This window comes from Gambusia affinis, linkage group LG11 (assembly GCF_019740435.1).
Source record: "Gambusia affinis linkage group LG11, SWU_Gaff_1.0, whole genome shotgun sequence".
Lineage (NCBI taxonomy): Eukaryota > Metazoa > Chordata > Actinopteri > Cyprinodontiformes > Poeciliidae > Gambusia > Gambusia affinis.
Genome location: NC_057878.1, coordinates 21,502,500 through 21,528,971, shown reverse-complemented (window position 1 = coordinate 21,528,971; position 26,472 = coordinate 21,502,500). Strand labels below are relative to the sequence as shown.

General features: G+C 37.9%; 1 protein-coding gene across 1 annotated transcript in view; it reads left to right on the top strand.

Annotated features, from left to right (window-relative positions):
• The window catches only part of asic4a (acid-sensing (proton-gated) ion channel family member 4a), a 123,622-nt gene that overhangs the window by 89,256 nt on the left and 7,894 nt on the right, over positions 1–26,472 (top strand). The window contains exons 2-4 of the mRNA XM_044132001.1: positions 19,832–19,976; positions 21,655–21,782; positions 21,845–21,998. Of these exons, the coding sequence (XP_043987936.1) occupies positions 19,832–19,976; positions 21,655–21,782; positions 21,845–21,998 (427 nt within the window). The remainder of the gene's footprint in view (positions 1–19,831; positions 19,977–21,654; positions 21,783–21,844; positions 21,999–26,472) is intronic.

Here is a 26,472-nt window from a genome sequence, read left to right as displayed (position 1 = left end):
TTCCCTGGCATCTGCTACTCAGAGGTTCCCTAGTTCAGTGTTTCCCAATTCCAGTCCTCAGGGCCCCCCTGCCTACATGTTTTAAATGTGCCTCTATACCAGAACAGCTGATTCAAATGATTGCATGACATCTTCTGCAGCCACCAAGTACTGCAGGAGCCTGTTAATCACCCAAAGATTCAATCCAGGTGTGTGGCAGAAGGGAAACACCTAAAACATGCAGGCAGGGGGGCCCCAAGGACTGGAATTGGGAAATACTGCCCTAGTTTAGCCTTGATGCCTGCTAATTCATTAAGTAATTATTTAATCATAATTAATTCATAACTTTCGCATCGGTGCTCAACACAGGAGTTACAGACTGCACAATGTAAAGGCATTTTCCTTCCTTCAGACGCATATTTGCTATTCGGATCAAATCAGCTTATTTACGTAGCACCAATTTACGACAAAAGCCATCTCAGCGTGCCACGCAGAAAAAGTAAACGGGTCCAATTCAGCTCGTTGTCACGTCACAGCCGAAATAAACATTGTTTGTCTCTGACATCTGTCAAATGAATTATAGATCTCGAGAGGAGTTGCACAAGTCACAGTTCCTCCGTCTTCCTGGTGTGCAGCTTTGTAGTCGGTTAAAAAAAGAAAAACGTCAGATGAGTTTTTTTCTTTGGGTCTAACTCAAATCTGACAGATAACACATGCTCTAGAGGCAGAATACAAGAGGAGAACACAGAGCAGCTGCTTCCCTACCTTCAGGTAATGATGCTGATTGTGTGTGTGCGCCAGTATGTGTGTGCTTCGTTCTTCTGCGTACTTGTTTATGTGTTGGATACAAAGTAAATAATCCAACAGAGCAATAAGCCAGAATACTTTGCACAAAGCAGAACACATGTTGATTTCTTTGTTTTATTTCAGCTGGAATTGTTCTGGAAATGGACCAAATCCCAGATTTGGCGGATATTTCTGGCTGCATCATCTAAAATCAGGCTGTCACTGGGAGCATCCGGGTTGGCTTTGTGTCTTTTAAACGCAACGAAATTGCTTTGAGTTGTATTAATGGAATTCAGTCACAATTTGAGCGGCTCGAGACGAGGTCAAAGTCACGCCTAGCCCTTTTGAAATTGATTTGACACAGATTCATCCACGTGCAGCAAATGCGCGTTAAAAAATGCATACCTCTTGATATTGTCGTATTAGAAACGTTGAAGCAATATTCACCTATGACACAGGGAAAATGCATCCATCTCGTCTCCTGCAGAGGGAGTAATAATGTATAAATGCCACTATTTGCATCGCAAATGACGAATGGAACGGCTTTTTGTATGTTTTTCCTACGAGGTTTAAAAATAAACTTTATTTTAAGAGTTATTTCTGATTCTTTCACGAGATCTATACTGACTTATTTAATGAATAATTTCCATTACATTATTGTTTCTTAAAGAAATAAACATATTTGCAGCATCTTGTAAAAGTATTACACTGTATTTTCTTCAACATTTTGTCATGTTAGGACATTTTTCACATTTTTACTTGTAAGAAGTCTTCAAAATTAAACACTTCTTTGTGTTGATCTCAAATAAAATTGAAATAGAATACATTCAATTTATGGATGCCAGCTGTAAAATGTGACAAAGTTCAACAAGTTTTAATATTTTTACAAGGAACTGTAAATTTAAGGCGTTTTATGTTAAGGCTATCACAACTGAGTGGTTGTAATAGTCTTGAGGGGAGATTTTAATCGCCTGGCCTGTCTAAAGGTTTGTTACAAAAAGACATCTGTGATGTTGTTCATGGAAACCGTTTGCATCGGAACCATCTGTCGACATCTGTTGTGGGAAAGCGTCCGTCAATCCATACAATGTTCACATGGAGAAATAAATCTCACGCTGAAGATGGCAAGAAAATATTTGTCCCTCAGAAGACAAAGAAATAATCCTCCGTCTTTAATTATAAAATATTTTTCTGTCTGGTGAAAACCAGATCAAACAGTAAAAAATGACTTAAGTCCAACCAAACCTTCCCACATTTTCTGTCAATAAACACATCTTGCATCTTGAATTGAATAACAAGGTTCTGGAGACAGGCAGAGTAAGTACAAAATAATAACATACACGTAGTTGTTTTGTGTTAGCCAACAGCTAAAAGCTACTTTAGCTAATCTAATTTTGCTAGTTCAGCAGTAAGTAGTTCAGTAAATATCACTGATATTTATCTTAGTATAACACAGAGGTGGGTAGAGTACTCAAATTGTGATCGAGTAATAGTTGTAATGTACTTATATTGTCTGTAAGTTGGGAACCAGGCAATAGCTAGCTCTTAGGTTATGGCTTATTTATTGTTGTCATAGCAACTCCAAAGCAACCACCTGCCAAGATGGCTGTTAGTTACAAAGTTTACAGTTGTGTGATGAGAACAATGTACATTTGAAAAGACTTGAGTTAAAGTTCAGGTTGGCTGATCACCTTCATAGCTACAGATGTAGAAAATCACTTAAAACTGTTTCTAGAATAAAAAACATTTACATCGACACGGATCGAAATTAAACTAAGCTGAATGCCTAAAAATAACCAAGAAATTGGTGCTGCCCAGAAAAAAGCTGATCAGTGTAGCCTATATCTATATGTGTTTAATAAACACCACTTCCTGTTTAATTTCTAGAAACCGTTTCCCGCTGGGTTTTAGGTTTGCTTACTCCCTGTTTCCTTTCCAACCAGAACAAATGAAATAAAATGAATTGTCTCCTGCAGTGATTAAGTCCTTGGTTTTCAGATAGTTTTTAGCAGATTCTTGTCAGACTCTTACTGTTTAAACCTTGAGTTAACAGCTTCCATATTTCAGTTTGTTACCTACTTACCCACTGCCTACAATTTACAGCTTAATTCACGAGAAAATGTTTTTGGCATAAAAAAAAAAAAAATGAACTCGACAGCGAACCTTTTCACTTCTATGTGTTTTAAATCGCAGCTTCTCTGCTGGTGTAATTCTGACCGCCTGTAATGTGTTTCAGTAATGGCCACATAATTGCAACAATCACCTCGACCTTCACAACACCTCAGTCGTACAGCGGCGCGGACCAGATCTGAGGGGCTTTTGGCTGCAAATAACAGCAAACAACTTCAGTGTGAATGGACTCTGCGGAGATGAAATGCACATTGACAGTTGGGGGTTGTAACCACTGGAGGCCGTCCAATGATTCTGAGCCCCTATCACGGGCGAGTTCTTTAGCTGACAGTCAACGTCGAGGAAACAGCCCTCAGATTGTCACACAAAGACAACTGTGGCTAACACACACTGAGCTTTCTGTCTTCTGGTGCAGGATTTCATGTTTTCAGAGAAACATGTATTCGGTAACCTTGTTAGCAAGCTGAGAAATTGATATTAAAGAAAATATTGAATTAAGTTCTGGCAGAATCTGACATCCAGAAAAGGTCTTACAGCCGCAGCATGTAACTTTTATTTAAAATAAATGTTTTTTGTACAATATAGAGAAAAGATCAAGCTCCTCCACCTCCTCTAAGAGCTATTACTGCCATCTGTAGAAATGCGCCACTCCATGTTAAAAACAATCAATCAGAGCCAGGAGGAGGGTCTTGGTGTTGTCAATCATCCTCATGTAGGTGTTGCTAAATATTCTAATGGCGGATAAACTATTTAACATTACATTACAGTTTATCTACCACCATCAGAGGCTATGCTAACTAGCATGAGGATTCCTGACTGGCTCTACTGTCTGGAACATGATTGACAGCACTAAGAACCTCCTCTTGGCTCTGACTGGTTATTTCTAGTTTGGACTGGGAGAAGACAGAGAAGCTAAAAGGATTTTCACAGATTATCCAAAAAATTCTATGCAAGTTACATTCTGGACTTCAATTCACACATTAGGAAAATGTGACCCAAAGTTGCTTTTTTTGCCCAGAAAAATCAAATCTGAGCCCATTTCCATATGTGTCATATGGAAATGGGCAGTGTTTACCTGATGTCAACTTTGTATCTGATTGTTTTCAAAGCGTCTGCAGTCTGAACTGTGATGTTGATTTTATCTGGCTTTTACGTTGTCCATGCGAGACTTGTGTCATAAATCTGCACCAGCAGAAGACAGACGTGGTAAATCATGAAATAAATGAAGCGCATCACATCACAATCCCACCCTATTGGCCCTTATTACGCATCCAAACAGGCAACTAAAGTTGCAGTCAGTGCTTCACACAAGGCCATCACTATTAGTTGTGATTTCTTTTTATTACCTTCCTTCGTGTTGTTGTGATTTTGTGACAATACTGTCGACTCTAATTGCTGAACAAAATTTAAATTGTTCCCCAAATGGCTCCATCCATTATTACTTCCATAAATAGTGTGCTGTTGTGTTACGTCAAAGTTCTTCTTCTGCTGAAGAACGTTTACAAGTTGAGGACATGAACCGTTCACACAGAAGTCTCATCGTGGTTGCATTTAATTAATAGTATGAACACCCATGCAAAAAAAAAATGGATTGCAGAAAGAAATAGAAATTGAGCATCAAGATTTGCTGTGTTAAGGTAGCAAGGTTTGCTCCGGTATCAGGTAGCCAACCTCAGAAGCAGATGCTTCACATCCTCAAAGTTTCATTTCCTTGTTGATCTCTTGAATTTTGAAGCCAGGTCAAAACTTTAAGCTGGATTTAAAATTCCTGAAGCCATTTTGGAACTATTTCTCCAGAATCCAGCATAAAGTGTGTATGATCCTGCTCACAGGGACATCCGGCATTAAGAAAAACGGTTTACTTTATGGGTTGTACATTGGATGCGTTTGACAGTCAGATGAATATCAGGATCCAGCGCCTAAAGCAGAAACAGCTCTGCCAGCATCCACCATCCTGGTGTCATTACTTTCCAAGATGAGTGTAGAGCCAGCGTTTCCCGTTTCATTGTTCCAAAGCCCCATTAGGATTAGGAGAAGGTAACAAAATGAGCCTGTTTTTATCATGATGTGCAAACTAATGATAGCAAAACAAGGCGCAAGTAGCATTAGCCTATTTTGCAGTTATAGATTTCCCAGAATTTAATGAAAATAGTCTTCTGTTTTACATTTGGCACAGTTGGCAGCCTTGGAGGAAAAAGGTTACAGGTTCGAATCCCGGCCTGGGCTCTTTCTAAATGCATGTGTGTATTCTCTCCAGGTAAACTTTTTACTCCCAGAATACAAAAACATGATTGTTAGTTTCATTGTTCTCACTAATTGCCCCTAGTTGAGTCTATACATGTTTTTTTGTCCCTTGTCTCTGTGATGAACTGGCAGTCTGTGCAGAGTGAAGCCCACCTACATTTAGCTAACTGAAATTACAACAATCCTCAAATGTTTCTGCAAATTTAGCAAATTATGAAAAGTTTTCCATTGGTTTTATTGCTTGATTGAACAGTTTATGCACATTATCTGATTTTAGGGGAATGTTTAAAAAAGAAAGATGCAGTTTAGTACTTCGATCCAGTAAGCCACCACAAGAGAGGTTTGTGCCAAAAGAAATGTTTACCTGATTGATAGCAATACGGCGATTTTATGTATAAAAAGTGCTATATTTCACACTGTTGTGTTTTTATGTCTGCAGAGAAAACTGTTTTTGAAGACCAGAGTGACTTTTATGTTTTATAGACTCTTATTTTGGAGATTTGCAATCAGTTGTGTTTAGTTCATCTACTGTATTGACAGTTTGGACAAAATAGATGCTTGTCGTCAAACTGTTTCGGCTTGGCTTTAGTTTATTGTATATTTTTGGCTTTCCTGTCTAGTTAATACAGGCCACCCAAACATTAGTAGATGAAATCTGAGAAGCTGGTCGGCACCTAAACAGACAAACCAGACCCCTCTGAAGTCTGCAAACATCCATCGAAATCTTAACTTGTTTCACATAGCTGCCAGCCAGTTGGAGGAAAAGTCCTACTTTTGTCAGTTTCTCACATTTAGACATAAACATGTTCTTTATTTGTGCAATTAGAAAGCATAAAATAAAGTTTCATGTAGCTATTGAAACCCAGTGGATAAAACATCTTCGCTTTACTTTCTCTGGTAGTGTTTGAGAATCTGAGACACTGTTTGGAGTTTTTTTTTTTAATCAGTGGTTACCAAATACGGTTTTAATAACAGCCTTCAACTGTAAATAGCAGAGCATTAAAAAGGGGAGAACCTCCTTCAAGTTGCTAAGTAGCAATTTGATTCATGTTCTCATCTTGTAAACCTGGTGTGATAGGTCTCTGTGTGATTTTAGAGCTGCTAAATATCTGCTAATGCAATCCTACCTCTCTTTAAAAGGGCTTAGCTACTCCATAGCACATTATTTTTACAATAATAGTGATTGAATTATCACTTACAATAATTAAGATACACTTATTAAGCACAAGAAAAACGTCTTACATTCTCCCATGGAAACTAAAATAAACAAGACCGTCTCGTAGTACGGGGAAACGATAATAATACGATCCGTTAAATTTATCTGAAACTGAAACCCAAAATAACAATCTCTGAGATTAATATGCTCTACTGTAAAGATAATGATTAACAATTAGTCATAACATCTTAAAGGCAAAAATAATTTAAATTTGAAAACCGGAAGTTACCTGCTTTTTTCAGTTGAGCTGTTGTCTTTTCAAAATAAAAGCTGCTGATGCCTATATAATTTCCTACCACAATAAGATTCCCATTTTATAACCTAGTGTAACGTCATACTTTTACTTTAGTATTTTTTTTCTATTACTGAATTTCTCTGTATTTTTGAACAGCACAGTGTTATCTATGTGTTGCCCCTGCAGTAGCAAACCAGTTGATCACTTCAGATTAGAAAATTGATGGATTTGTTTATATTTAAAAGAAATTAGATTGATTTATCATTTATATATTTTTTGTCTTTGCCCTTGAGGTTGGGAGGCTTCAGATTCACTCTGGGAATCCTGCTCTGTTCTCAGAATCCTGTGCTGGCAGAACCAGCGTCTACATGCCAAACATCTGGGCAGGTGGCGTCCGGCCTCTCTGCTAAGTCAAGGCCAGATTTCCCGCGTGTCTTTGATGTGCAGACAGGGATTACCGTGGTCCTCCGCTCTGGCTCTTAACAACCTGCTATTACAGAGCCATCGAAACATCCATAATCTTTATCGACCTCCGTTGGCGAACGGTAGGTGTTGCAACAACAGTGATAGATCAGGTTCAAGCACTGAGGAGAGGGGGAGAAAAGAAAATAAATCCACAAGAGGTTGAGGAGAAATGTCCAGTGGAGAAGTTATGAACTGTGGGATAATTATAAAAACAATGCAATTTTAGTGATTTATTCTGGGGAGTGCTTAGTATTCATAACTGCAGAGTGAGCAGGTTGCTCATCCGGTGAGTTTTGCACAATCTGTGGAAGTGGGTGGGCAGTAAAGGTTTTTTTCTTCTATTATCCAGAAAAAGAATAAGCACCTGTAAGTGAGTTTATAATGCCAGAAATGTCAGCACCTCATTTGTAATCATTAATTTCCAGAAATTAATCACCAGCTCTATCAGTCGCCTGCAGGTCCTCTGTGGTCGGTTTTGTTCCTGTAACGTTTTGCTTCTTCCTCTTTTATCAGTTGGACTCAAGGACAGAATTAAGGGTCCAAGGCTTTTCTTTTTTATTACTTCTGTTTGATCTGCTTGCAGTTTGTTCCCCCGCTTCATTATCTACTTCTTTAAGTCCCGTGATGGGGGAGAGGGGGAGAGTTTAAGCCTCTGGTTGTGCGAAACTCTTATGGGTTCCAGCTTTGTCTCTTTGATTTAAAAGAATATCTTTCTGCAGGACAAAAACACCAATCACTTTTGCTAACTTGAATGATTTATGGTGCATGAAAAACAGGAATCTCAGCCCTCATAAATGTTACAAAGCTGAGAACCAAATGTTATTTCATACAGAAGGGATTGCAGAAGTGTGTGAGCGGGTGAGTGCGTGCACTTATTGCACCATCTTGTGAATAAAGCAAGTGTTGCACACCATTAGGAATCTCATGACAATAGATCTCTCCCATCATGGGAAAATAACTCATCCAGAAGCAACAGATGCAGCCACAATCATTTTGCATAAGCTGATAAGTTTGCACGGTTATGAATAACTTGTCATACAATGTCAGGAGGAAGCGCCTGATATTTAATTTGCTTCGGCGTCACTCTCCCATCCCCAAAGGTAGCTCATATTTTAAACTGACGATTCTTGTCAGAAGATACAGGGACGTTGCTTCTGCTCTCCAGAAGTTTCATCAACACCCGGCGTGTAAATCCAGCCCAATAGATATCGTTTCCCTGGAGTCCATGTAAAAGAAAAACAACTAGCAGGTGTCTGGAGTTATGATGAATACTCAATAAACGGTTGGCCGGGGAGATCCGTTTGCATGTTTGGCGTGGAGGTGTTTGTCTGACGAGAAGAAGAAAGTGGCGTGAGATTGAGAGCTTCGGAAATGAGATCCTTTGTTAATGAGAGCGGTAGCTTAATTAAAGCTGAGCATCTAAATGACTGCAGGAAAACAGAACTGACAGTCAGACAAATGCCTCAGGTAAAACGGTTTGTCGGTGCAACGCCCTAGGCGAATTTCTCCTCAACTATATCGGCGTGTAAGGTGCAGCATGGCTTATCAGGACTGTGTGAGAAGAGAAAAAATGTGCTCTTTTACAACCTTGAGAGCACAAAACTTTTCATATCTATCTGACCCCAAGCACTGCAGAGGAAAGAATACTCTGAGATTCTTAAATAAATAACAGAAGAGTAAGTTCTCTTCTGTTATTTACCTAAATAACAGAAGAAAACTTATTTAAATAAATATTCCCTCCACACAAAATAACTAAGTAAGAGAATAAACCACAATTTCCTCACATTACAATCAAAACCGTTGTATTTTGTTGTGATTTTATGTGACAAACAACACAAATAGGTTCTAATCTTATGTAACAGGGTTTTATTTTAACAGTATTATAGATGTGCAGTTTGTCAAAAAGTTATTTTGAATTTATTTTGTTTGGTCAACAACTTGTTTCTCCAGACATTGTTCTGTTACGCTGCTCTTGGATGTTGGTGGTTTCCATAGCAACCAGCCAGTGACAGCTCCTCCCCCTTTTTGTAACTGTGGTATTAGGATCAGCTCTGTGTTTACCAGTATTATACTTTAACATATTTTAGGCAAGTTTAATCATACAAAGTATTTCATGAGAAATTTTGCTATGTTGTGTATATGTTTTTTAATGTTACCGTTGTTAATGTTATCCATTTTAGCTATGCTTAATTTTACGACTGTTAATGGTAACTGCTCATTGGGAGCTATTGCTTTGTAGTTTGTTTAGGGTTATTTATTATATTTTATTTTATGTATAGAGGCGGAAGCTGCTGGACTGATGTAAACCACCAACTTGACTAAATCTTTCGTTAGAATAAATGCAAGGAACCTGAACGTGAAGTCGACCTACTGGACCTGAGATGAACACAGAAGGGTTACACATGCTCTGACGCACCTAAATAAAATACAGTGCAGGCAAATTAAATCCAAAGTCACCAACTTATTAAATAGAATCCATTAACATATTAATGGATTCTTATACATAAGAATCCTCTTATGTATAAGAGGATTCTTGGAAAACATTAGTGGAAAAAAACATCATCAGGAAGATCAAGAAATGGGTTAAAAATAAAGCAGAGAGGTTTAAAGCAGAGTTAGGTTGAACAATTATATTACACTTCCCAGTTCACTGTTCAATCCAGCTTCTAGAAATAAAAAAAGAATAGCACAACTGCAATCCTGCCAGGAGAATTAATCAGACATCCAGAAGGTGATTTAAACTCTGGAGGAGCTGCAGAAATCCACAGCTCAGGTGAGAGAATCTGTTGAGAGATAATCTCTAACATGGGCTATTTTAAGATGGAATATTAGAGCCATACTAAGAAAAAACAAAAAATTAAACTATGGAAATAGTCATAATATTATGAGAATAAAGTTGTAATGACTATTCTCATAATTCTATGACTTTATTCTTGTAACATTATGACTTTTTTAATATTTATGACTATTTATTTTATTTTCTTAGTATGTCTCTAATATGATGTCATACCCTCTTACTTTTAAAAAGGAAAATAGGAGATTTCCAGACAAAAACTGAACCTACAACATAAATTAGGCTCGTAAATTAAACCGAATCCCCACCAATTTAAGTCCATGGTTGTTGTTTTTTTTTTTTTTTTAAATGTTCCTTAACTATATTGACATGTGTGATTAAATCTTACAAAATGTGAGAACATTCAAGGGTTTTTAAGGCTGTTTGCATCTTGAGTGAGTGCTTTTTAGGGGTTATTGTTCCCTGGAGGCCAGGGCACAATTAATAGGCGCCACTCAACTTTAAAGGTCAGGAAGGGGCTTCCTGTTTTCGATTGGACATTGGCTCCAGATCCGGCTCTAAGAGATAATTTGTCTCAATTACACATAAAGACTGATTAGGGACCCGTCCCACAGTGATGATCCAAATAAATTATCCCCATTATGACTGTAATTTCTAATCACATTTATGAAACGGCGCCATTACGGGCCGGGTTGTTGGTGGGCAGACGGGGCTCGTTGAAAGCTTTCACATCACAGAGAGTGCTGAATATAGTGGACTCTTGTGTTTGTGAGGCTGTGTATTGTGCTGGAGAGCATGTCCATTTTCAGCCGCTGTTTCAAGAGCATCCCTCGCCGCTCCATTAGTTGAGTATGCTTGGACATGCAGGGCGTAGCGGAGAGGGGGAGTCTGAAAGCACTCCTCTTGGCTTCAGAGCAGGAAGGACGGCAAAGAAAGAGAAGAGATTAGTCACAGCACTTGAAACACGGATGCAGGTTCTTATTCGAGCCTTAATGTATCAAATATAGAGCTGTACATGCAGCTTACACTAAATAATTGTGCTAAACAATCAGTGTACTTGTAACAGGGTTTTAATTTAACAATATTACAGATGTGAAGTTGTCAAAATGTGTTTGTTTATTTTTTGAGTCTACTTTTAGTCAAGAAGTTGTTTCTCCAGATATTTATCGGTGTATTAAGTTCTGTTGCGCTTCTCTTAACAGTTGGTGGTTGCCATAGCAACCAGTGACTGACAGCTCCTCCCCCTGTAACTGTGACATGCATCTGTGTTTTCTTTACAATTATTATATTTTAAGATATATTTTAGACAAGTTTAATCATATACAGTGTTTCATGAGTAATTTTGCTTTGTTATGTATGCGTTATTGTTAATGTTGGGCATTTTAGCCATGTTTAATTTTACAACTGCTAACTGATGCTAACTGCTATCACATAATGCTAACTACTCTTTGAGAGCTATTGTTTTGTAGTTTGTTTAGGGTTATGTATCATATTTTATTTGATGCATAGAGGCAGAAGCGGCTGGACTGATGTTAACCATAAACTTCATTTGGTCTTTTTTAGGTATGTTTTAATGTTTAATACAAAGTAATGTTTCCATTATGCATTGTGTGATACTCTTTGAATATTACATGTGTGATTTTATTTCCTGAACTAAAAATATATATTGATTGTTGTCTAAGTTAAAGAGGAGATTAGTTATGTGGATTAATGATATAAATTTATATAAAATACCACTACAAGATCACATCAGCCTCTTTTTCTGTTGCTGTTTGTAACGTTGGGGCAGAAGCTGCTGGACTGATGTTAACCGTCAACTTGAACTCCTCTTTAGTTAGAGTAAATACAGGGAACCTGTGTCTGTCGTGAAGTCACATGTATTGGACCTGAAACAAACACAGAAGCATTATATACTGACAATCTAACAAAGGAAAACACAAAACATTGAGAAAACATCACCGATCCGACCTCAAACAGTGCCTTGTATTTACTTTCGTCTTATGACTTTATTAAATTTCGATTGGGATCTCGCTTCCCAGTTGTGTAATGAAGGTTGGAAATGACACACTGTAATGTTTTGAATTGCTGCGTTATGAGAAAGACACTGAGATGGAGGTTAATGGTGCAAAACATGCGAGACCCGACATGCAGCTGCACTGCTTTGAGTCTCTGTCTCCTCTCTGTTTTTCTTCTTTTTGTTGTTTTTTTGTGGCATGGTGGAGTTATGACCAAGCTAAACTTCATATCCTAATCATGTGTCTGACTCTTGATTAAGGATTATTTGTGCTTCCTGTAACTAAACTGTGCCATGTTAGGAAGAATAAAAGAAGAATCCGTGTTGACGTTTTATAAATTTTTGTTTTGGAAGCATGTTTACAAATTGCTCTCATTTTTTTCAGTTTCTAATCTGGATTGAAATATGTGTAAAATCCTAGAAACCTTGCTGTCGGCCTTGTCTGAATGCTTCAAAATGTTTCTACAATAATGAGATAATCACAGTGTGACTACAGTTTATTTGGTAAATATAAAAAGCCTTTAGACATTCATTCATGTACATGCAAGAAAAAAACATTACTATCATCACTGTGCCGTTTTGTTTATAATTTTGATTCAATCTATATGTTTTTATGTGATTGTGAAAACATAAATAAGTGCAGGAAACACAGATGCTTCTTTGGCAATAAAATTCAGGTGGATGCAGCTAAAATGTGAATGCACTTTCTACATATTGTCACATTAAAACCACAAACCTCAGTGTATTTTGTTGTGGTTTCTGATATACCAACACAAACAGGCGCATAATTTTGCATTGTTTTAAACATTATTTACAAACAAAACAAAAATCCACAGACCTACAACTCAGTAATTTATTTGAAAATATGTCTATGAATCTAAATTGTTTGATTTATAGTGACTATGAAAAGAAATGTATTATTTTTAAATTACAGAGCAAATATTATATTCAGTTTTCAGGTTTAAATATGTTTAAACATACATTTTTATAGAATTTATTGAGACACAGTGGATGATTCAGAATCACATCTTGTTCTTTGACTATGCCATTCCAACAAATGATTCCACAGCATGATACTGTCTCCTCTATGTTTCTCCACGTGTTTAGTCTGTTACATAAAATCGCAACTAAATACATTAATATTTACGGCTGTCATGTTAAAAAGGTTTAAAAATATAATGTAGATGCATATGTTTGAAAGGTACTGTAATGGGAAATTTAATTTCTCCAGGAACTAACAAAAAACACTAGAATTGAAGACATCTCTAATATAAATTTCTAGGTTTTTGTGTTTTTAAGCTGTTCAGATCAAACCCAGTTGAGGATGTGCTTCTGCTCCTTTCAGCTCTTTTCGTGAGTTTTTCTGCAAAGTACTACAGACACTCTGTGTGATGTTGGGAAATTCACTTAGTGAGTTTTAAGAAGTAACAGTTACTTCACAAAGGAAGGTTTCTCTTCAAGGAGCCCAAATGGATGTTTTTGAGAGCAGGTCTGAAGGGAAAAATGGATACAGCAGAAATGCCTTCACTGGGTTTTCTCCTTTCACTTACACACCCTAAATTGTATTTTTTGTTTTTGTTGTTGTTTTGTTTTGAAGACTCATTTCTCACATTCTGCTCTATGCTGTGTTCAGAGAAAATAAGACCTTACATTTTTAGACTGGCTTCTGAAGCCTGCAGCTTACAGAGAGCTGAGTGTCTCCCAGAGGTCTTTTAAAGTCAGCTTTGTGGTTTTACCCTTTGACCATCACAGTACATGTGAACATTTGCGTAAAGGTGATAAAATGTGAAAATTTTTCTTTTTTTTTTTCCTTTTTTTTACAACCGTACTCCTCCAATATGTTTTCTTGCATCGCTCAAATGCTTACATCCTACAATGGAAAACAGAACAATACATTTTGATGCAATATTAAGATATTATTCAACATGATTGGTAGAAACTGACAATTTGCTTGACAATATGTGCAGTAGTAATGCACAATATACATTATGTGCAGCAGAAATGATAGAAATTTGATTATTTTTCAGTCTACCTGCTAATCGCGGTAATACTTGTTGATTACGTAAGCATCAACAAGTGGGAAGCAGTGTGGTGGAGAGCGCAAAGGAAGAGCTCCTTAAAAAGGCGGGTGCACAAACATCAGTTTTCTGGACCTGGTTCGGGTTTAACCTACTGCGGTCTTAGAGCGATACTCAGGAAGAGTTCAGCAGATGTCACTGTCAGACAGCAGAAAAATGTAATCTGCAAAGTGTGTGGAATTTATGAAATACAAGCAATTTGCATCTCAAATTGCTTGTATCTTAAAGAAAAGCATGTAACTGTAGTTAGCTAAATACCAGCAATGCAGCTGACTACGAGTTCCAGTCACAACACTGGGAAATAAAAAGCAGAATTTCATACATTAATTTTTGATTAAAATGATTGTGTTTCTATGTAGAGATAGATTTTTCATTTAATTACTTAACTTTGATTTATCCAGGTAGTCACCATTGAGATTATGAAGCTGCCAATCAGGACTGAAGGGAATGACAGGCAGCAACATAACAACAAATATTTGTGTTAATGTAACAAACAAATGTTAATCAAGTTTTAACACAGAAAAATATATACATTTCACCCAATTAGTATGTGATTTTTGTTTTGTTTCCATTGTACATTTTACACAAATCACATTGTGACCACCCATCACAATATATTAATATGATATGAATTTTGCAGTAAAGAAGCCATTTCTGCCTTAATGAGTTTATAATAAAACAAAATGATTGCATGAGAAACTTTTTATAGTGTAACCCACCTCTGCAACAGTCCAAGCAGAACATTAAAAAAACATGTAAATAGTAAGCTTATGTGACATTGTTATTCAAGTCTCACTGCTGGGACGCTGTAATGAAGCCATTAAAGCGGAAAACGCTCTCTGTCAACCTTAAACCTTCATGAGCCGGCCTTAATGGTTTTTATCTGCCAATCAGTGCTCTCACACTTACCACCACCCTGTGTAAATGAATTCAAATCCTTCTTGCTCATACTCGGAGAACCACCCGATGACATGCAGCCTGCCTGGAAATGGATGTCCTCCGGTGAAGCACTGAAGTGATCCCTGCAGATTCTCTAAAAGGGAGAAGTTAGGACTGTCAGATCACGGCCGTAAAACGAGGGTGTTTAAAGGTTTAGCCCACCAGGGCTCCTGAATTACACGCTAAGGGCCTGGACTCCAAATGCATTTATCGTGGAGAGGCAGGAAGTGAAACAAGGCACTTTGGTGGAAAAACTGGCAAAACGGCGCACCATGAATTTGCATTTAAAGTGTTCACATTGTAATTTGTAAGATACAATTTATGCTAATTTGATGAATTCAGGCAATGGGAAACTGTGTTTCTTAATGTTTGTGACTTTCCACTTTCACACTCTCCTCCAAAGAAGTTAAGACAACGTAATTTATGCAGTTTTATTGCTTTTACTTTACAAACATCCACAGTCTATCAGTGAATATAAAAAAGAGAGGTGAAAGAGAATCATGTCTCCTTTAAGGATAAGGAAAAATTCCAGCAAGGTCGAAGAAAAACACAGAAACAGAAGAGAGGCTCTGCAGAATAAAACAGAACGGCGTCCATTGTTTTCACATTACATGTATACTTACATTTATTTAGAACAAAATACATTCCAGGTACATTATGTACAGCAAAAACACATCAACAAGCTGCTATTCTGGAAACACTGAGAGATAAATTTCTAAAAAAAAAAACGTCTCAAAATTATCTTAGAAACTGATCACATTTTCTGCACAAAAACAGAAAGTGACCATTTATTTCCAGTTGCTAAAAGCCTTGGAAAAATATTCATATAAACTTTCTTACATTTTTTAGGTAACACATTATTTGAAGGGTTGTGCATAAGACAAACATAAATAATGTTAATTTAATGATAAATAATGTCTCTTTTAATGCAAAGTTGACACTTTTGATGGACTTTTAATGCAATTTTTATTGCAACTTTGCATTAAAAGTGTAATTATTTACCAAATTACACTTCATGACGACAGTTGTAAATATTTTTGAAGACTCCATGCTCATGACAGGTGTTAAGAACACCTCTTCAAATAAAATGTTACCACAGTTTTTCACGTTACAATCAAAAACATTTTCTTCTGAGCCACACAAAGCAAATTTGAAAGATGCCTGGTTTTTATACTTTGTAGTGTGCATTTGTATTTTGTCTCTCGTGAGTCATTTAATAGAAAAACCTTTCACTGCAATTACCAGCAGCTGATAGAAGCAATTATCTGTATGTACCAGCTGTGCACAGCTAGACACAAAAAACAATGTCTATTTGTTATTGCAAAATAGTTTGGGGTTTTTTGGCAATTCACTCTATGGGTGCAGTCATACCAGCCCCATTTGGTCCATTTTAATCAAACTTTAGTTCATTTGTCTTGAAAGTCTGATTTGTTTGGGGAGGTGTGAATGCAAATTTTGATGTGAACCTTAAAGTTAACTCTAAAAACTTTGGTCTCAGTTCGTTTGAAGTGAAATTTGATGCTATTCAAATGAATATGTGAACACCGGGCGGACCCAAGATCGCTCCAAAAGCAGGAAGTGAACTATAGTGCATAGCATTGTGGGTAAATACAACCAAAACAAATGTGAGAGTTTATTGCTAGTGGGAGAAATGGTTTGTAGTATTTGACCAGAAACCAGGGGTGCAGTTTTTTGGCCAATTGCCGATTGCCGATCATTTAAAAAGCCTTTCCTACCCATTCAGATTTTGGCCGATGCTCTGAAATGTTGCTCAGTATAGCAAGACAGTTGTTGAATTGGCAACAGTGGCGCGACTGTTAACTGTAAACGTTCAGTCATAACCTGGTGGCCAGTTTATCAGTCAAACCTCACTCACAGGAGACCTAAAGAGGACAGGGGTTGATTTTTTTTTAGGCCTTTGCCAAGGTAGATAAGATCTGTAGATAAGATCGGCTTCACATGTAAAAATCAGCCAATCACTAATCTCCCAAAATTAAGGAAATCAGTGCCTATAAAGCAGAAGAGAAATCCTACAGCTGCTAAAATCTGACACCACTCCACTTTTGTTTACATTTCGCAAAAAGGAAGTTACGCTAATGTCTTCTTCAGAGGTTTTCATATAATTTCTTTTAGTGGTTCTTGGTGCCGGACGAGCACAAGCAAATGGGTCAACAGGATTCTCAAATGGTTTGGCTCGTTTGACACAGTGCAGTGTGAAAGCGAACCAAATGTAGCAAATGTTGTAACTTTATCAAACTCAGATAAGAAAACACCCTTAAATAAACAATATGAGACAGAACAGATTAAAAACAGCCATTATTTGGGGTTTAGGCTCCTTTGCTTACTTTCAGATACTGTGAAGGTTCATTGTTAATACTGGCTCAACAAAGCCTACTGTTTAAATGCCCTAAATGTCACGTAAGCAAACCGCTCTCTGTTAGGTGATGTGATAGCTCTGGTTTCCCTCAATGCAACACAATAAATCCTTTCTTTTCAGTGCCTGATTTCCACGCTGCCGCTTTGTTTCAGTTTGTCGGCAGCAGTGCCAAGTCCCCACTTGGGATTTGCCCGTGTCATTCCTGTTACCTTTACTAAATTTGGTGCTGGATGTAACAAGAGGAAAATGCTCCATCAGTCCCATTGTGGGTGTGGAGAGAGGAGTCGGAGGAAAGTTCAGTAGCTGAGAAATAAAGCAGTGGAAGCTCTGCCAGCGTCTATTTCCTGGGTGAGATGATGGGAAAAATTCTCCGTCCTCTCTGGGGATATCATTTGGAGACACACAGGCGTCCTTCAGAGGCAGAAGTTTTAGAGCGGAACCCTGGCTCTTGGTAAGGGTGTTTGGAGCGTTTCTGAAGTAAAATCCTCCTTTGCCTCGGTTGGTTTGCTCCATCAGATAAAGACTTCCAGTTGAGGCTTAAGTGTGTCAATGAACCCAGGTGGAGGCGGGGAATCAATGATAAGTGCAGCTTACCTCCGCAGCACCCGCCAAATAGAGATTAAACCATTTCAGCCTAATAGCACATGTCAGTCAAAAGTCAAACTTGAGTACTTGAACCCTCTCTCCTTTGCCAACTTTCATTTTATAATCACTTCCCCTTGAAAAGATGTCGCAATTTACAAAAATGCAGAGAGAAGCGGCTGAAAATCCACATCAGAGCTGGAGCCGCCATCTGTAATTGTCAACCGTTTCTCCGAATCCTCAAACAGGACTCAATTTGAGTGTAACCATTTCTGATTTATTCAAAGACACACGCGTACAAACCAGCATGCTCAAACGCCATGATCAAAGCCCCAGAAATATATTACAGCACCGAAAAAACACAGCTGTCTCTCTGAGCAGCTTCTTTTTGTAAACGCTACTCGTTTCTCTGCTCTAATCACTGTTGTGGACATCGCAAAATTACCCACCGTTCCATAGAATTACTTGACTGGATCCAATAACAGTGGCTTTGATTTGCTGTTCAGCCGTCTCACAGGCGGATACACCCTGTGGTCTGTAAATGAGAGCTTGTGCTGTTCAGCCAGTATCCCTAATTTGGACATCATAGGGCTCATTAGGTGTATCAAACTGATATCAAAGTCAGAGCACAGATAGTGGTGCTTTAGCAAACACTGGCGCCGTGACAGTATCCCACAAACTAAACGCCTGCAGGGGGTGCAGCTCTGTTTTAATGTCACCAATTTTTCTCTAGAGACTGTTGAGAGTAGTGGTGGGCGATATGGATTTACAGTTTTAGATCTGGACTAAAATCCCAACTGTTTAGAATTGCTTATGAACCATAATAAATGAACCACTGACCAACATTTTCATGTGTAACAATGGCACATATACACGGATGAGTTGTGTCACTAAACTGCACATAAACTGCATTTAATCAGATTTTGAAATTTACTGATACTCTGATAAGACTAAGCTTTCTCATTGACTAGTGCATGTAAACGTCTCGGGGAACGTATTGCACCATTTTTGCACTACATCTTGATTAATCCATAATCTGTTAAAAGATGCAAATAATTAAAAGATGCGAGAAACAAGAAATCAGAAATCTCCCTCACCCGTCTGTTGGTGTTTTTGTGTTTAAAAGGCCAAACACACACCTGCAGTGCTCTTTCTTTGGAAGGAGTGTGTTGCTTGATCACAGTGGTTTCTGCATCAGCTTGTAGAGAGATCCAGAACTGGACACCTGCCATACCTGGTTATGGCTGCTAAGTTCTGATTGTACCTTTACAGTTCAGTGGAGGGATTGCACAAGTGCTCAGCTGAATAGTCTTTCCAAACAACCTACACTTGGAATCAAATATCCAGAAGAAGAAGACACACACACACGCACACACACACACACACGGATTGCATGCGGGTTAGGCAGAGTTTCTATCTGTAATTTTTTCATTTTGTTGGCTGTGCTGCACCGCCTCTTTTGTTTGCATGTGGCTCACGGTTTGTGCCTTTAAAACTCCGAGGAGGGAGCAGTTAAACGGCTTGTAAGCTGAGTATTTTCTGCAGTGCAGCAGTTCAGATGAGAGGTATAAACAAAGAGATGATGTGTCCCCACCGAGACAACTCCCTTGATAGGTGGAGCTGTGATAGCTCATTCAACACAGCCTCTCTATTATTGTCTTTTGTTTCCTTTTGAAGAAAGATTAAAAAGAAAGAGTCTGCGTCCTTTTGACGTTACAGTGGGATGCTGGTACTACTGAGCAGCGCTGTGTAGTGTCAGAAATTGATTCAAAGACAGCTTATCTGGGCCCATGAGGGAGCGAGCCAGCAGACTGCATCCAGAGGTTTCTGGGTAATATTCAGCTGCCTGTTCAGGCAGAGATTCAGCTTGTTTATTTTTTATATTTTTTCCGGCCCCCGTATCTCTGCAGTCATTTCAATGCTCTGCTCGTCAGAAGCTGCATGTGGACTTTGTCATGTTTGCAGTGACGATATGAATCTCTCTGTGTGCAGGTTTACACCAGATACGGGAAATGCTACACTTTTAATGGCAACAAGACGACATCCAAGAAGACGAAGCAGGGCGGGATGGGAAATGGGCTGGAGATCATGTTGGATATCCAGCAGGATGAGTATCTGCCCATCTGGAGAGAGACGAGTAAGGCCTACAAACATCCTACTGCCTCAAAACACAGCATGAAATAATCATTTAATTCATCACTTTATCTGCACCACACTGTAAATACACAGTGTACTGCAAAATGTTGATTCCACAAACCTCAGTGTGTTTTATTGGGACTCTTTTAAATTAATCAAAGAAAAAATTAACAAGTGGAAGGAAATTGATTGATTTTTTTTGTTGTTGTTTTTGTTTTTACCAACGTATAAAAATCTAGCAGTTACGCCCAAAATTCTTCATACTTTCAGTATATTTAGATTTAAAAATGTATTTTCAACCAATCTGAATTGACCTTCTCTGAGATGACAATAAAAAGAAAATATATATATATTTATTCATATTTATTTACATTTGATTTTTAAAATGATGTGTAATTTCTTAATAAATAAAAACTATCTTTATATATTTTTTATTCTTAGCATATCAAATACTTGCTAAAAAGTCTTTTTGTATGTTCCCAATGGTACATTAAATATTTTTCTTGAGTAATGAGGGTTATGTCAGATTGCCTGATCAGATCCCAGTCTTTCTTTTATCCTTTTCCTGCACTGCAAAAACATGCAATTTTAAACCAACTTACAAGTAACTTTTCAGCAACATATACCTTGTTTTAAGTTACATTAATTTAAAACTAAAAGGTCCAGATAAAAGTGGGATAATCTGCCAGTGGAAAAACATGTTTCCCATATTTTAAGTCAAAATGTCTTATTCCATTAGCTGGGAGATTATTTCTCTTATAGTTTGTATTTTTCATCAATATTAAGGCGTTATTTACTAAAATCAAGCTCCCATCTGCTGAAAAGTTACTTGTAGGTCAGTTTTGTCTTATTTCAAGTGTACTGGGATTTTTCCACTAGAAACTAGAACAAAAATATTTGGTAAGATTTTGTGTTTTTGAGGTGTGAGGTTGGAGGGTTTCCATGTAATCACCTTGATTTAACTCTCCTCAGAGATTATCTGTCCAGTTCAAGACCAAGCACCACACAAGCTGAAATCAATAAAATTACTTCTGGTCAAAAGAAATATTTTTGTATAATTAGAAGATTACATTCAATCTAAATCTGCCTGGGATGTGAATACATTTGGGTTTTTTCAGCATGTCCAGAGAACCTCACAGTTAGTGGGGAAATGAATTCAGTTAAATATGATAGAAAACCTGTTAGTCAGACAGGTTGTGCTATAATAGAATAGTCTGGGTTAAAAATGGCTCTACATGTGTAAATCTGTAAGAAATATACCCCAGAAGACTTCACTTAGTTTATTTATTCAGCACCTATTCACAATCAATGTTGCTTCATTCACTTTATAGAAGAATTAACTCAATCCAATCATATGGACAAGCAGAAATTTCCAACCAAATACACTAAAGTTTGGGTTGTAATTGTCTTTTTAATTTTTATTTTTTTTACAGTGCTTTTACACATAAAACATGGGATTTGTTAAAGGGATTTCCCGACCAGCACTCTGCTCTTCATCTCTGCTTGTTCTGTTGCTGCATAATATTCTTCCCTGTTGGCTTTCTTCCCCCAAACATGCTTGAAATGCGGTTCGCAGTTAGCATCAAGCTGAATCTGTCAAATGATGCAGACCTCCTGAAATCCGCTCTGCTTCCACCTCTGCACTCTCATGCTCTGCTTCACATTGTTTCGCCACGCAGATGAGACGTCCCTGGAGGCCGGCATCCGAGTTCAGATCCACAGTCAGGACGAGCCTCCCTACATCCACCAGCTGGGCTTCGGCGTCTCGCCCGGCTTCCAGACCTTCGTTTCTTGTCAGGAGCAGAGGGTAGGTTTGCTGTTTGTGCTGCTGGAAGCTCAGCCTAGTCTGATAAATGTCTGTGTACTTAGCTGACCTACCTGCCCCAGCCCTGGGGGAACTGCCGCTCCACCAGCAGGGAGAAGTTCCCGGGATACGACACGTACAGCATCAGCGCCTGTCGCCTGCTCTGCGAGACCAACGAGGTCATGCGCGTGTGCAACTGCAGGATGGTCCACATGCCTGGTAAGAAATGCAGAAAACTGCATGTGTGAAACAAAACCTGTATAAAAACATATTAGGGCCATGTACAAAGAAAAAAAAAAGATGAGTACATTTCTGCCAAAAAATCTCAGAAATGTTCTAGAAAAAAAGGTTAAATTTCTCAGATTGAACGGTCTGAAATGTTTTACCTTTGAAACTCAGAAATTTCATTGTTTGTTTTGTTTTTTTTTGTACGATTCTGAGATTAATCTCAAGATGGTTTTTGGCCGGAAAAATACTCCATTTTCCTTTTTTTAATTTTATTTATTTATCTCAAAAACTTGGGGATTTGTGAACAAAGAAAATGTATGAAGTTGAAAAGTTGAAAATTTGCAATAATAATAAAAAAAACTCAAATTCTCCATTCCAACATATGGAGACTGTAGAAGAAATGCATCACAAGCAGAACTCAGTAATTACAAAGCAGCCTTGTCCTGACTAATACTTTGGTCCAGTCTGATCATTTTGTCTCCAACTGATGCAAATGTCCAAAAAATCCAACTTTATTTCTGTCTAATAGCTGGAAGTTGACCAATATTTAGTGTTGAAACAGAACAATGATCCCAGTGAAGGAAAAAATATCCAAAGGTCAACGAACTGAAGCAGCCAAAGTCCCTCCAGACTGATAACATCAGACAGAAAACAACTGATTCAACTTATTCCAGCTAAAGATGATTGTGTCAGATGTTGTGTCATTTGGAAAACGTTTCTTTTTTTTCCCCAAAGCTTTTATTGGCAGTGATGAAATCTTTCCTCCTCCAGTGGCTGCTTTGTGATTTGTTCCTTGGAATTAAGCTGGAAGCGTAACTGAGGTTGATTGGAATGTTGTCGGTTTCCACTGATGTGGTCGCAACCACTTTGGAAGCGATTAAAGTGAAGAAATGTAAAGCTGTCAACACAGTTGCCATAATTCATCCCGTTGGGCTCAGTGTGTGGAACCATTAAACCGCTGGATTAAAAGCCACAGGGTTAATCACAATCAGCACGAAGTGGCACGAGTAAAAGAACTGAGATTTTACGGTAATAAACGGCATGAAGCAAATTTATGTCTTCAGAATTACTGTCAATGAGAACCCTCATTACTTTTTTCTCTTTCAAAGAAAACCGTTTGAGCAACCTCCCTGTGGAGAATCTGAATATGCTGGAGAGTTGGGCCTGACAAACATCAGGCGAGATATTTGCGCTCGTGCGTCATCACGGTTTGAGAGCAGGAAGTCAAAGAGCTGAGTCACTGAAAGCAAGCTGCTTGACTGATGTGGCTAACGAGGAGGCGAGGAGGCCAGAGCGCCGAGTTATGGGAGGAAATCCTCACCGTCTCCAAACTCACACCACAGCTGACACTTAAAAACACCAGAATGAATGGCTCAAGTAATTTGAGGTACAAAAGGTTTAAAGAGCAACTTCTAAAAGAGGAAATGCAACCGATGTGGCCGTCACAAGCTCATAAACCACTGGAACTGCAGTTCAGGTCAGTTCAGGTAAAAAGCACCAATTAGCAACAGGTGTCATCTCACAGCGTTTTACAGGAAAATTAAATACAAGATTTATTTGGACGAATACAGAGGCGATTCATCCAGTTCATCCCAGTCTTATGAACAGATAGAGCCCACCTCAGGGAAAGCTTTCAAGTGGCCTAGTCAAAGCAAGTCCGGCTGAGTACAAGATTTATTTTTCTGCTTGAAGATCCTCCAATGTCCATTCTGAAAGTCTGAGAAGAAAAGTCAGAATACTAAGGTTAAAGTTGATTTAAAATGTCAAAATTCTGAGAAAAAAGTTTGAATTCTGAGATTAAACAGAATTCTTACTTAAATCGGGCAATTAAAGTCAGAATTTAATTAAAATTAAATTAATTAAATTAAATTAATTTAATCAAAATTAAATTCGGATTCATGAGAGTAATCATGAGTGGAAAAGGTCAGAATTTTAAATTTAATCACAGGATTACCAGATTAAAGTCCGAATTTAGAAATCAAAGTGAGAATTCACTCACTTTCATTTCCCCAGATATAAAAAGGAAACTTCTGTTTACAAAAAGTCAGGAAAAAAGTATAACTTCTCAGATTATCGTCAGAATTTTGAAATTAAAGTCAAAATTTGGAGATTAAAACCATAATTCTGGGATTAAAGACAGAATTCTGTGATTTCTGAGTTTTGATACCAGAAACATAATTTTGTGGGAAAAAAGTCAGATTGTTTGAGTTGGGGGATGAAATGGGGCTGTTAAAATGTTTTACAGCATTTTAATACGTGTGAGTTTGTAGGTGTAACTTTGACTGTGTAGTTCAGAGAAAATTCACAGTAAATTCAAACTTGTGCTCCTCCTCATTGTAACGACGACTTTTGGAGGCGCCTGAGTGTTTACCAAGATTTGAAATGAAACCTGTTTTTAAAATCAGCTCCACTATAAAACCTCCTGCTGCTCTTATTCATCTCCGATATAAAACAACCAGAAAAGCACCTTTCCATTAAAGTCTCTCTGTGTATGTTCACAGAAAAATCCCCTCCGTTTTCCTTTTAATTAGGAATGCAGTGACTTCATAACAAAAGCTATCGGCAGATCCTTTGATGGAGACTTTAAACGCTTTGCTGTCAGGCGCAATGTGCTGCTGGGGGAATTTCTGGATGAACTGAAAGTCATTTGAAATCCAGTTGATTTATTTTAATTGTTTTGTAGACCTTTTTAAACACCCTATTAGACTCCAGGGGCCATCTGAAGGCATTAGAGAACTCTTTAGATCTTATCATAACACCACAGACTCAAAGAGAAAAGAAGAGTTCATTTGTTAGAGGTTTAAATTAGGGAATTATTCACCTGAGACTCTGCAGCCTCAGTATGTGGCTGTAACCTGAGAAAGTATTCACACTTTAACTTCATGTTGCTGCTTCAAATTTAGACTATTTGGTAAATTAACACAGAATTACACAAAATTGTGACATGTAAGGAGGACAACGTGTCAATCTTTTTCACAGATGAAAATCTGAAAAGTGTGGCATGCATTTTTGTTTAGTTCCTTTAAGTCAATAGTTTACATAAACAGCTTTTCCATCTATTACAGCTGCAAGTCTTTAGAGGAATGTTTCTACCTATTCTTCTTTGGACTCCATTCATTTGCCCATCTGCCTGCATCTGCCTCAGCATACCTCTGCCACCACCGTGCTACACAGTGCCAGCGAATTTGTTTTTGAAACTGAGGTTTTTGAATCGGGTCAGTTCCCAGACATCAAAAACATTCATTTGTAGCTAAAAACCAGCTGGGCCTTTTTTTTAAGTGCTTTGGATGTTTTTAGAAACAGTTGAGACCCAAATGGAAGTACAAAAACATGCAAAATGTTAATTTTTACTTAAAATAAGCTCTTATGTCTTGCTGAAAAGTTATTTGTTAGTGGACTGAGATATTCGCACTAGAAAATACATGTTAAGATTTAGTGTTTTTGCAGTGTTCACACTGAGGTGCAGAGCTCATTTGGACTCTGATCCTATCTGTTTGAAGAAAAAATGAATAATGCTTCTGATAAGTTTGAAGATTATCTTGCAAAGGTTATTTCTCTTCCCAAGTGCTCTGGGGCACTTGGGAAGTGCTCTGCGTGTGGGCCAGTCCAGAAAAAAAGCTACAGAAACGGCTTGAATTGTCATGTAAAGGAGAAGTTATTGTCAGAAGAGAGTAACTTCAGAGATACCACAAACCATAGCTTTGCAACATCAATCAACGTTCTGCCCTTACCACTTCTTCTTTGCCAACATACATTTCATCACCATACCAAGCATGTTATAGTTTTAATGCTGACGTGGATTAAATTAGGGGTAAATGTGTACATGATTAAGTCAATCAGCCTTAAATAAAAGACAGATATATTAAAAATTAATGTAATTTGAGTGAAACATACCTACCGTATTTTTCGGACCCGGTGCGGCTTGTCTGTGGATTTTTCTTCGACCACCAGGGGGCCCTTTCGCAGGAAGTGAATCATTGGAAGACAAAATTGGAATTCAAAGAAGAAAGTGCTAATTTTCACTTAGAACAAGCACATGCTAGCACTAGGCATGATGGAGAAATTTCTTCAAACTCATATGATGCAGCTTTTAAGTTGAGGGCTATTGATCCGGGAGTACAGGAAGGAAATAGAGCCGCTGCACGTAAACTCAGCGTGAATGAAATCCTGGTTCGGCATTGCACATGGAGGGCTGCGCATTAATAAATCTAGCAGATTTATTGGAACGCTGCCCTCTGCTGCAGAAAACCGAGAGCAACGGAGATACCAGCGGCTTATAACCCGGTGCAGTTTATATATGTACGTTTCCAGTTTTGTTTTTTGTTTTTTATTGTAGGTGCGGCTTATAGTGTGGAAAATACGGTAGTTTTGTTTATTTCTAAGTAAAAACACTCGGTTTTAAAATCCAGACTTCACTGTTTACTGATCAGTGATGCAGAATAAGAGCCTTTTGAATTGATTTATA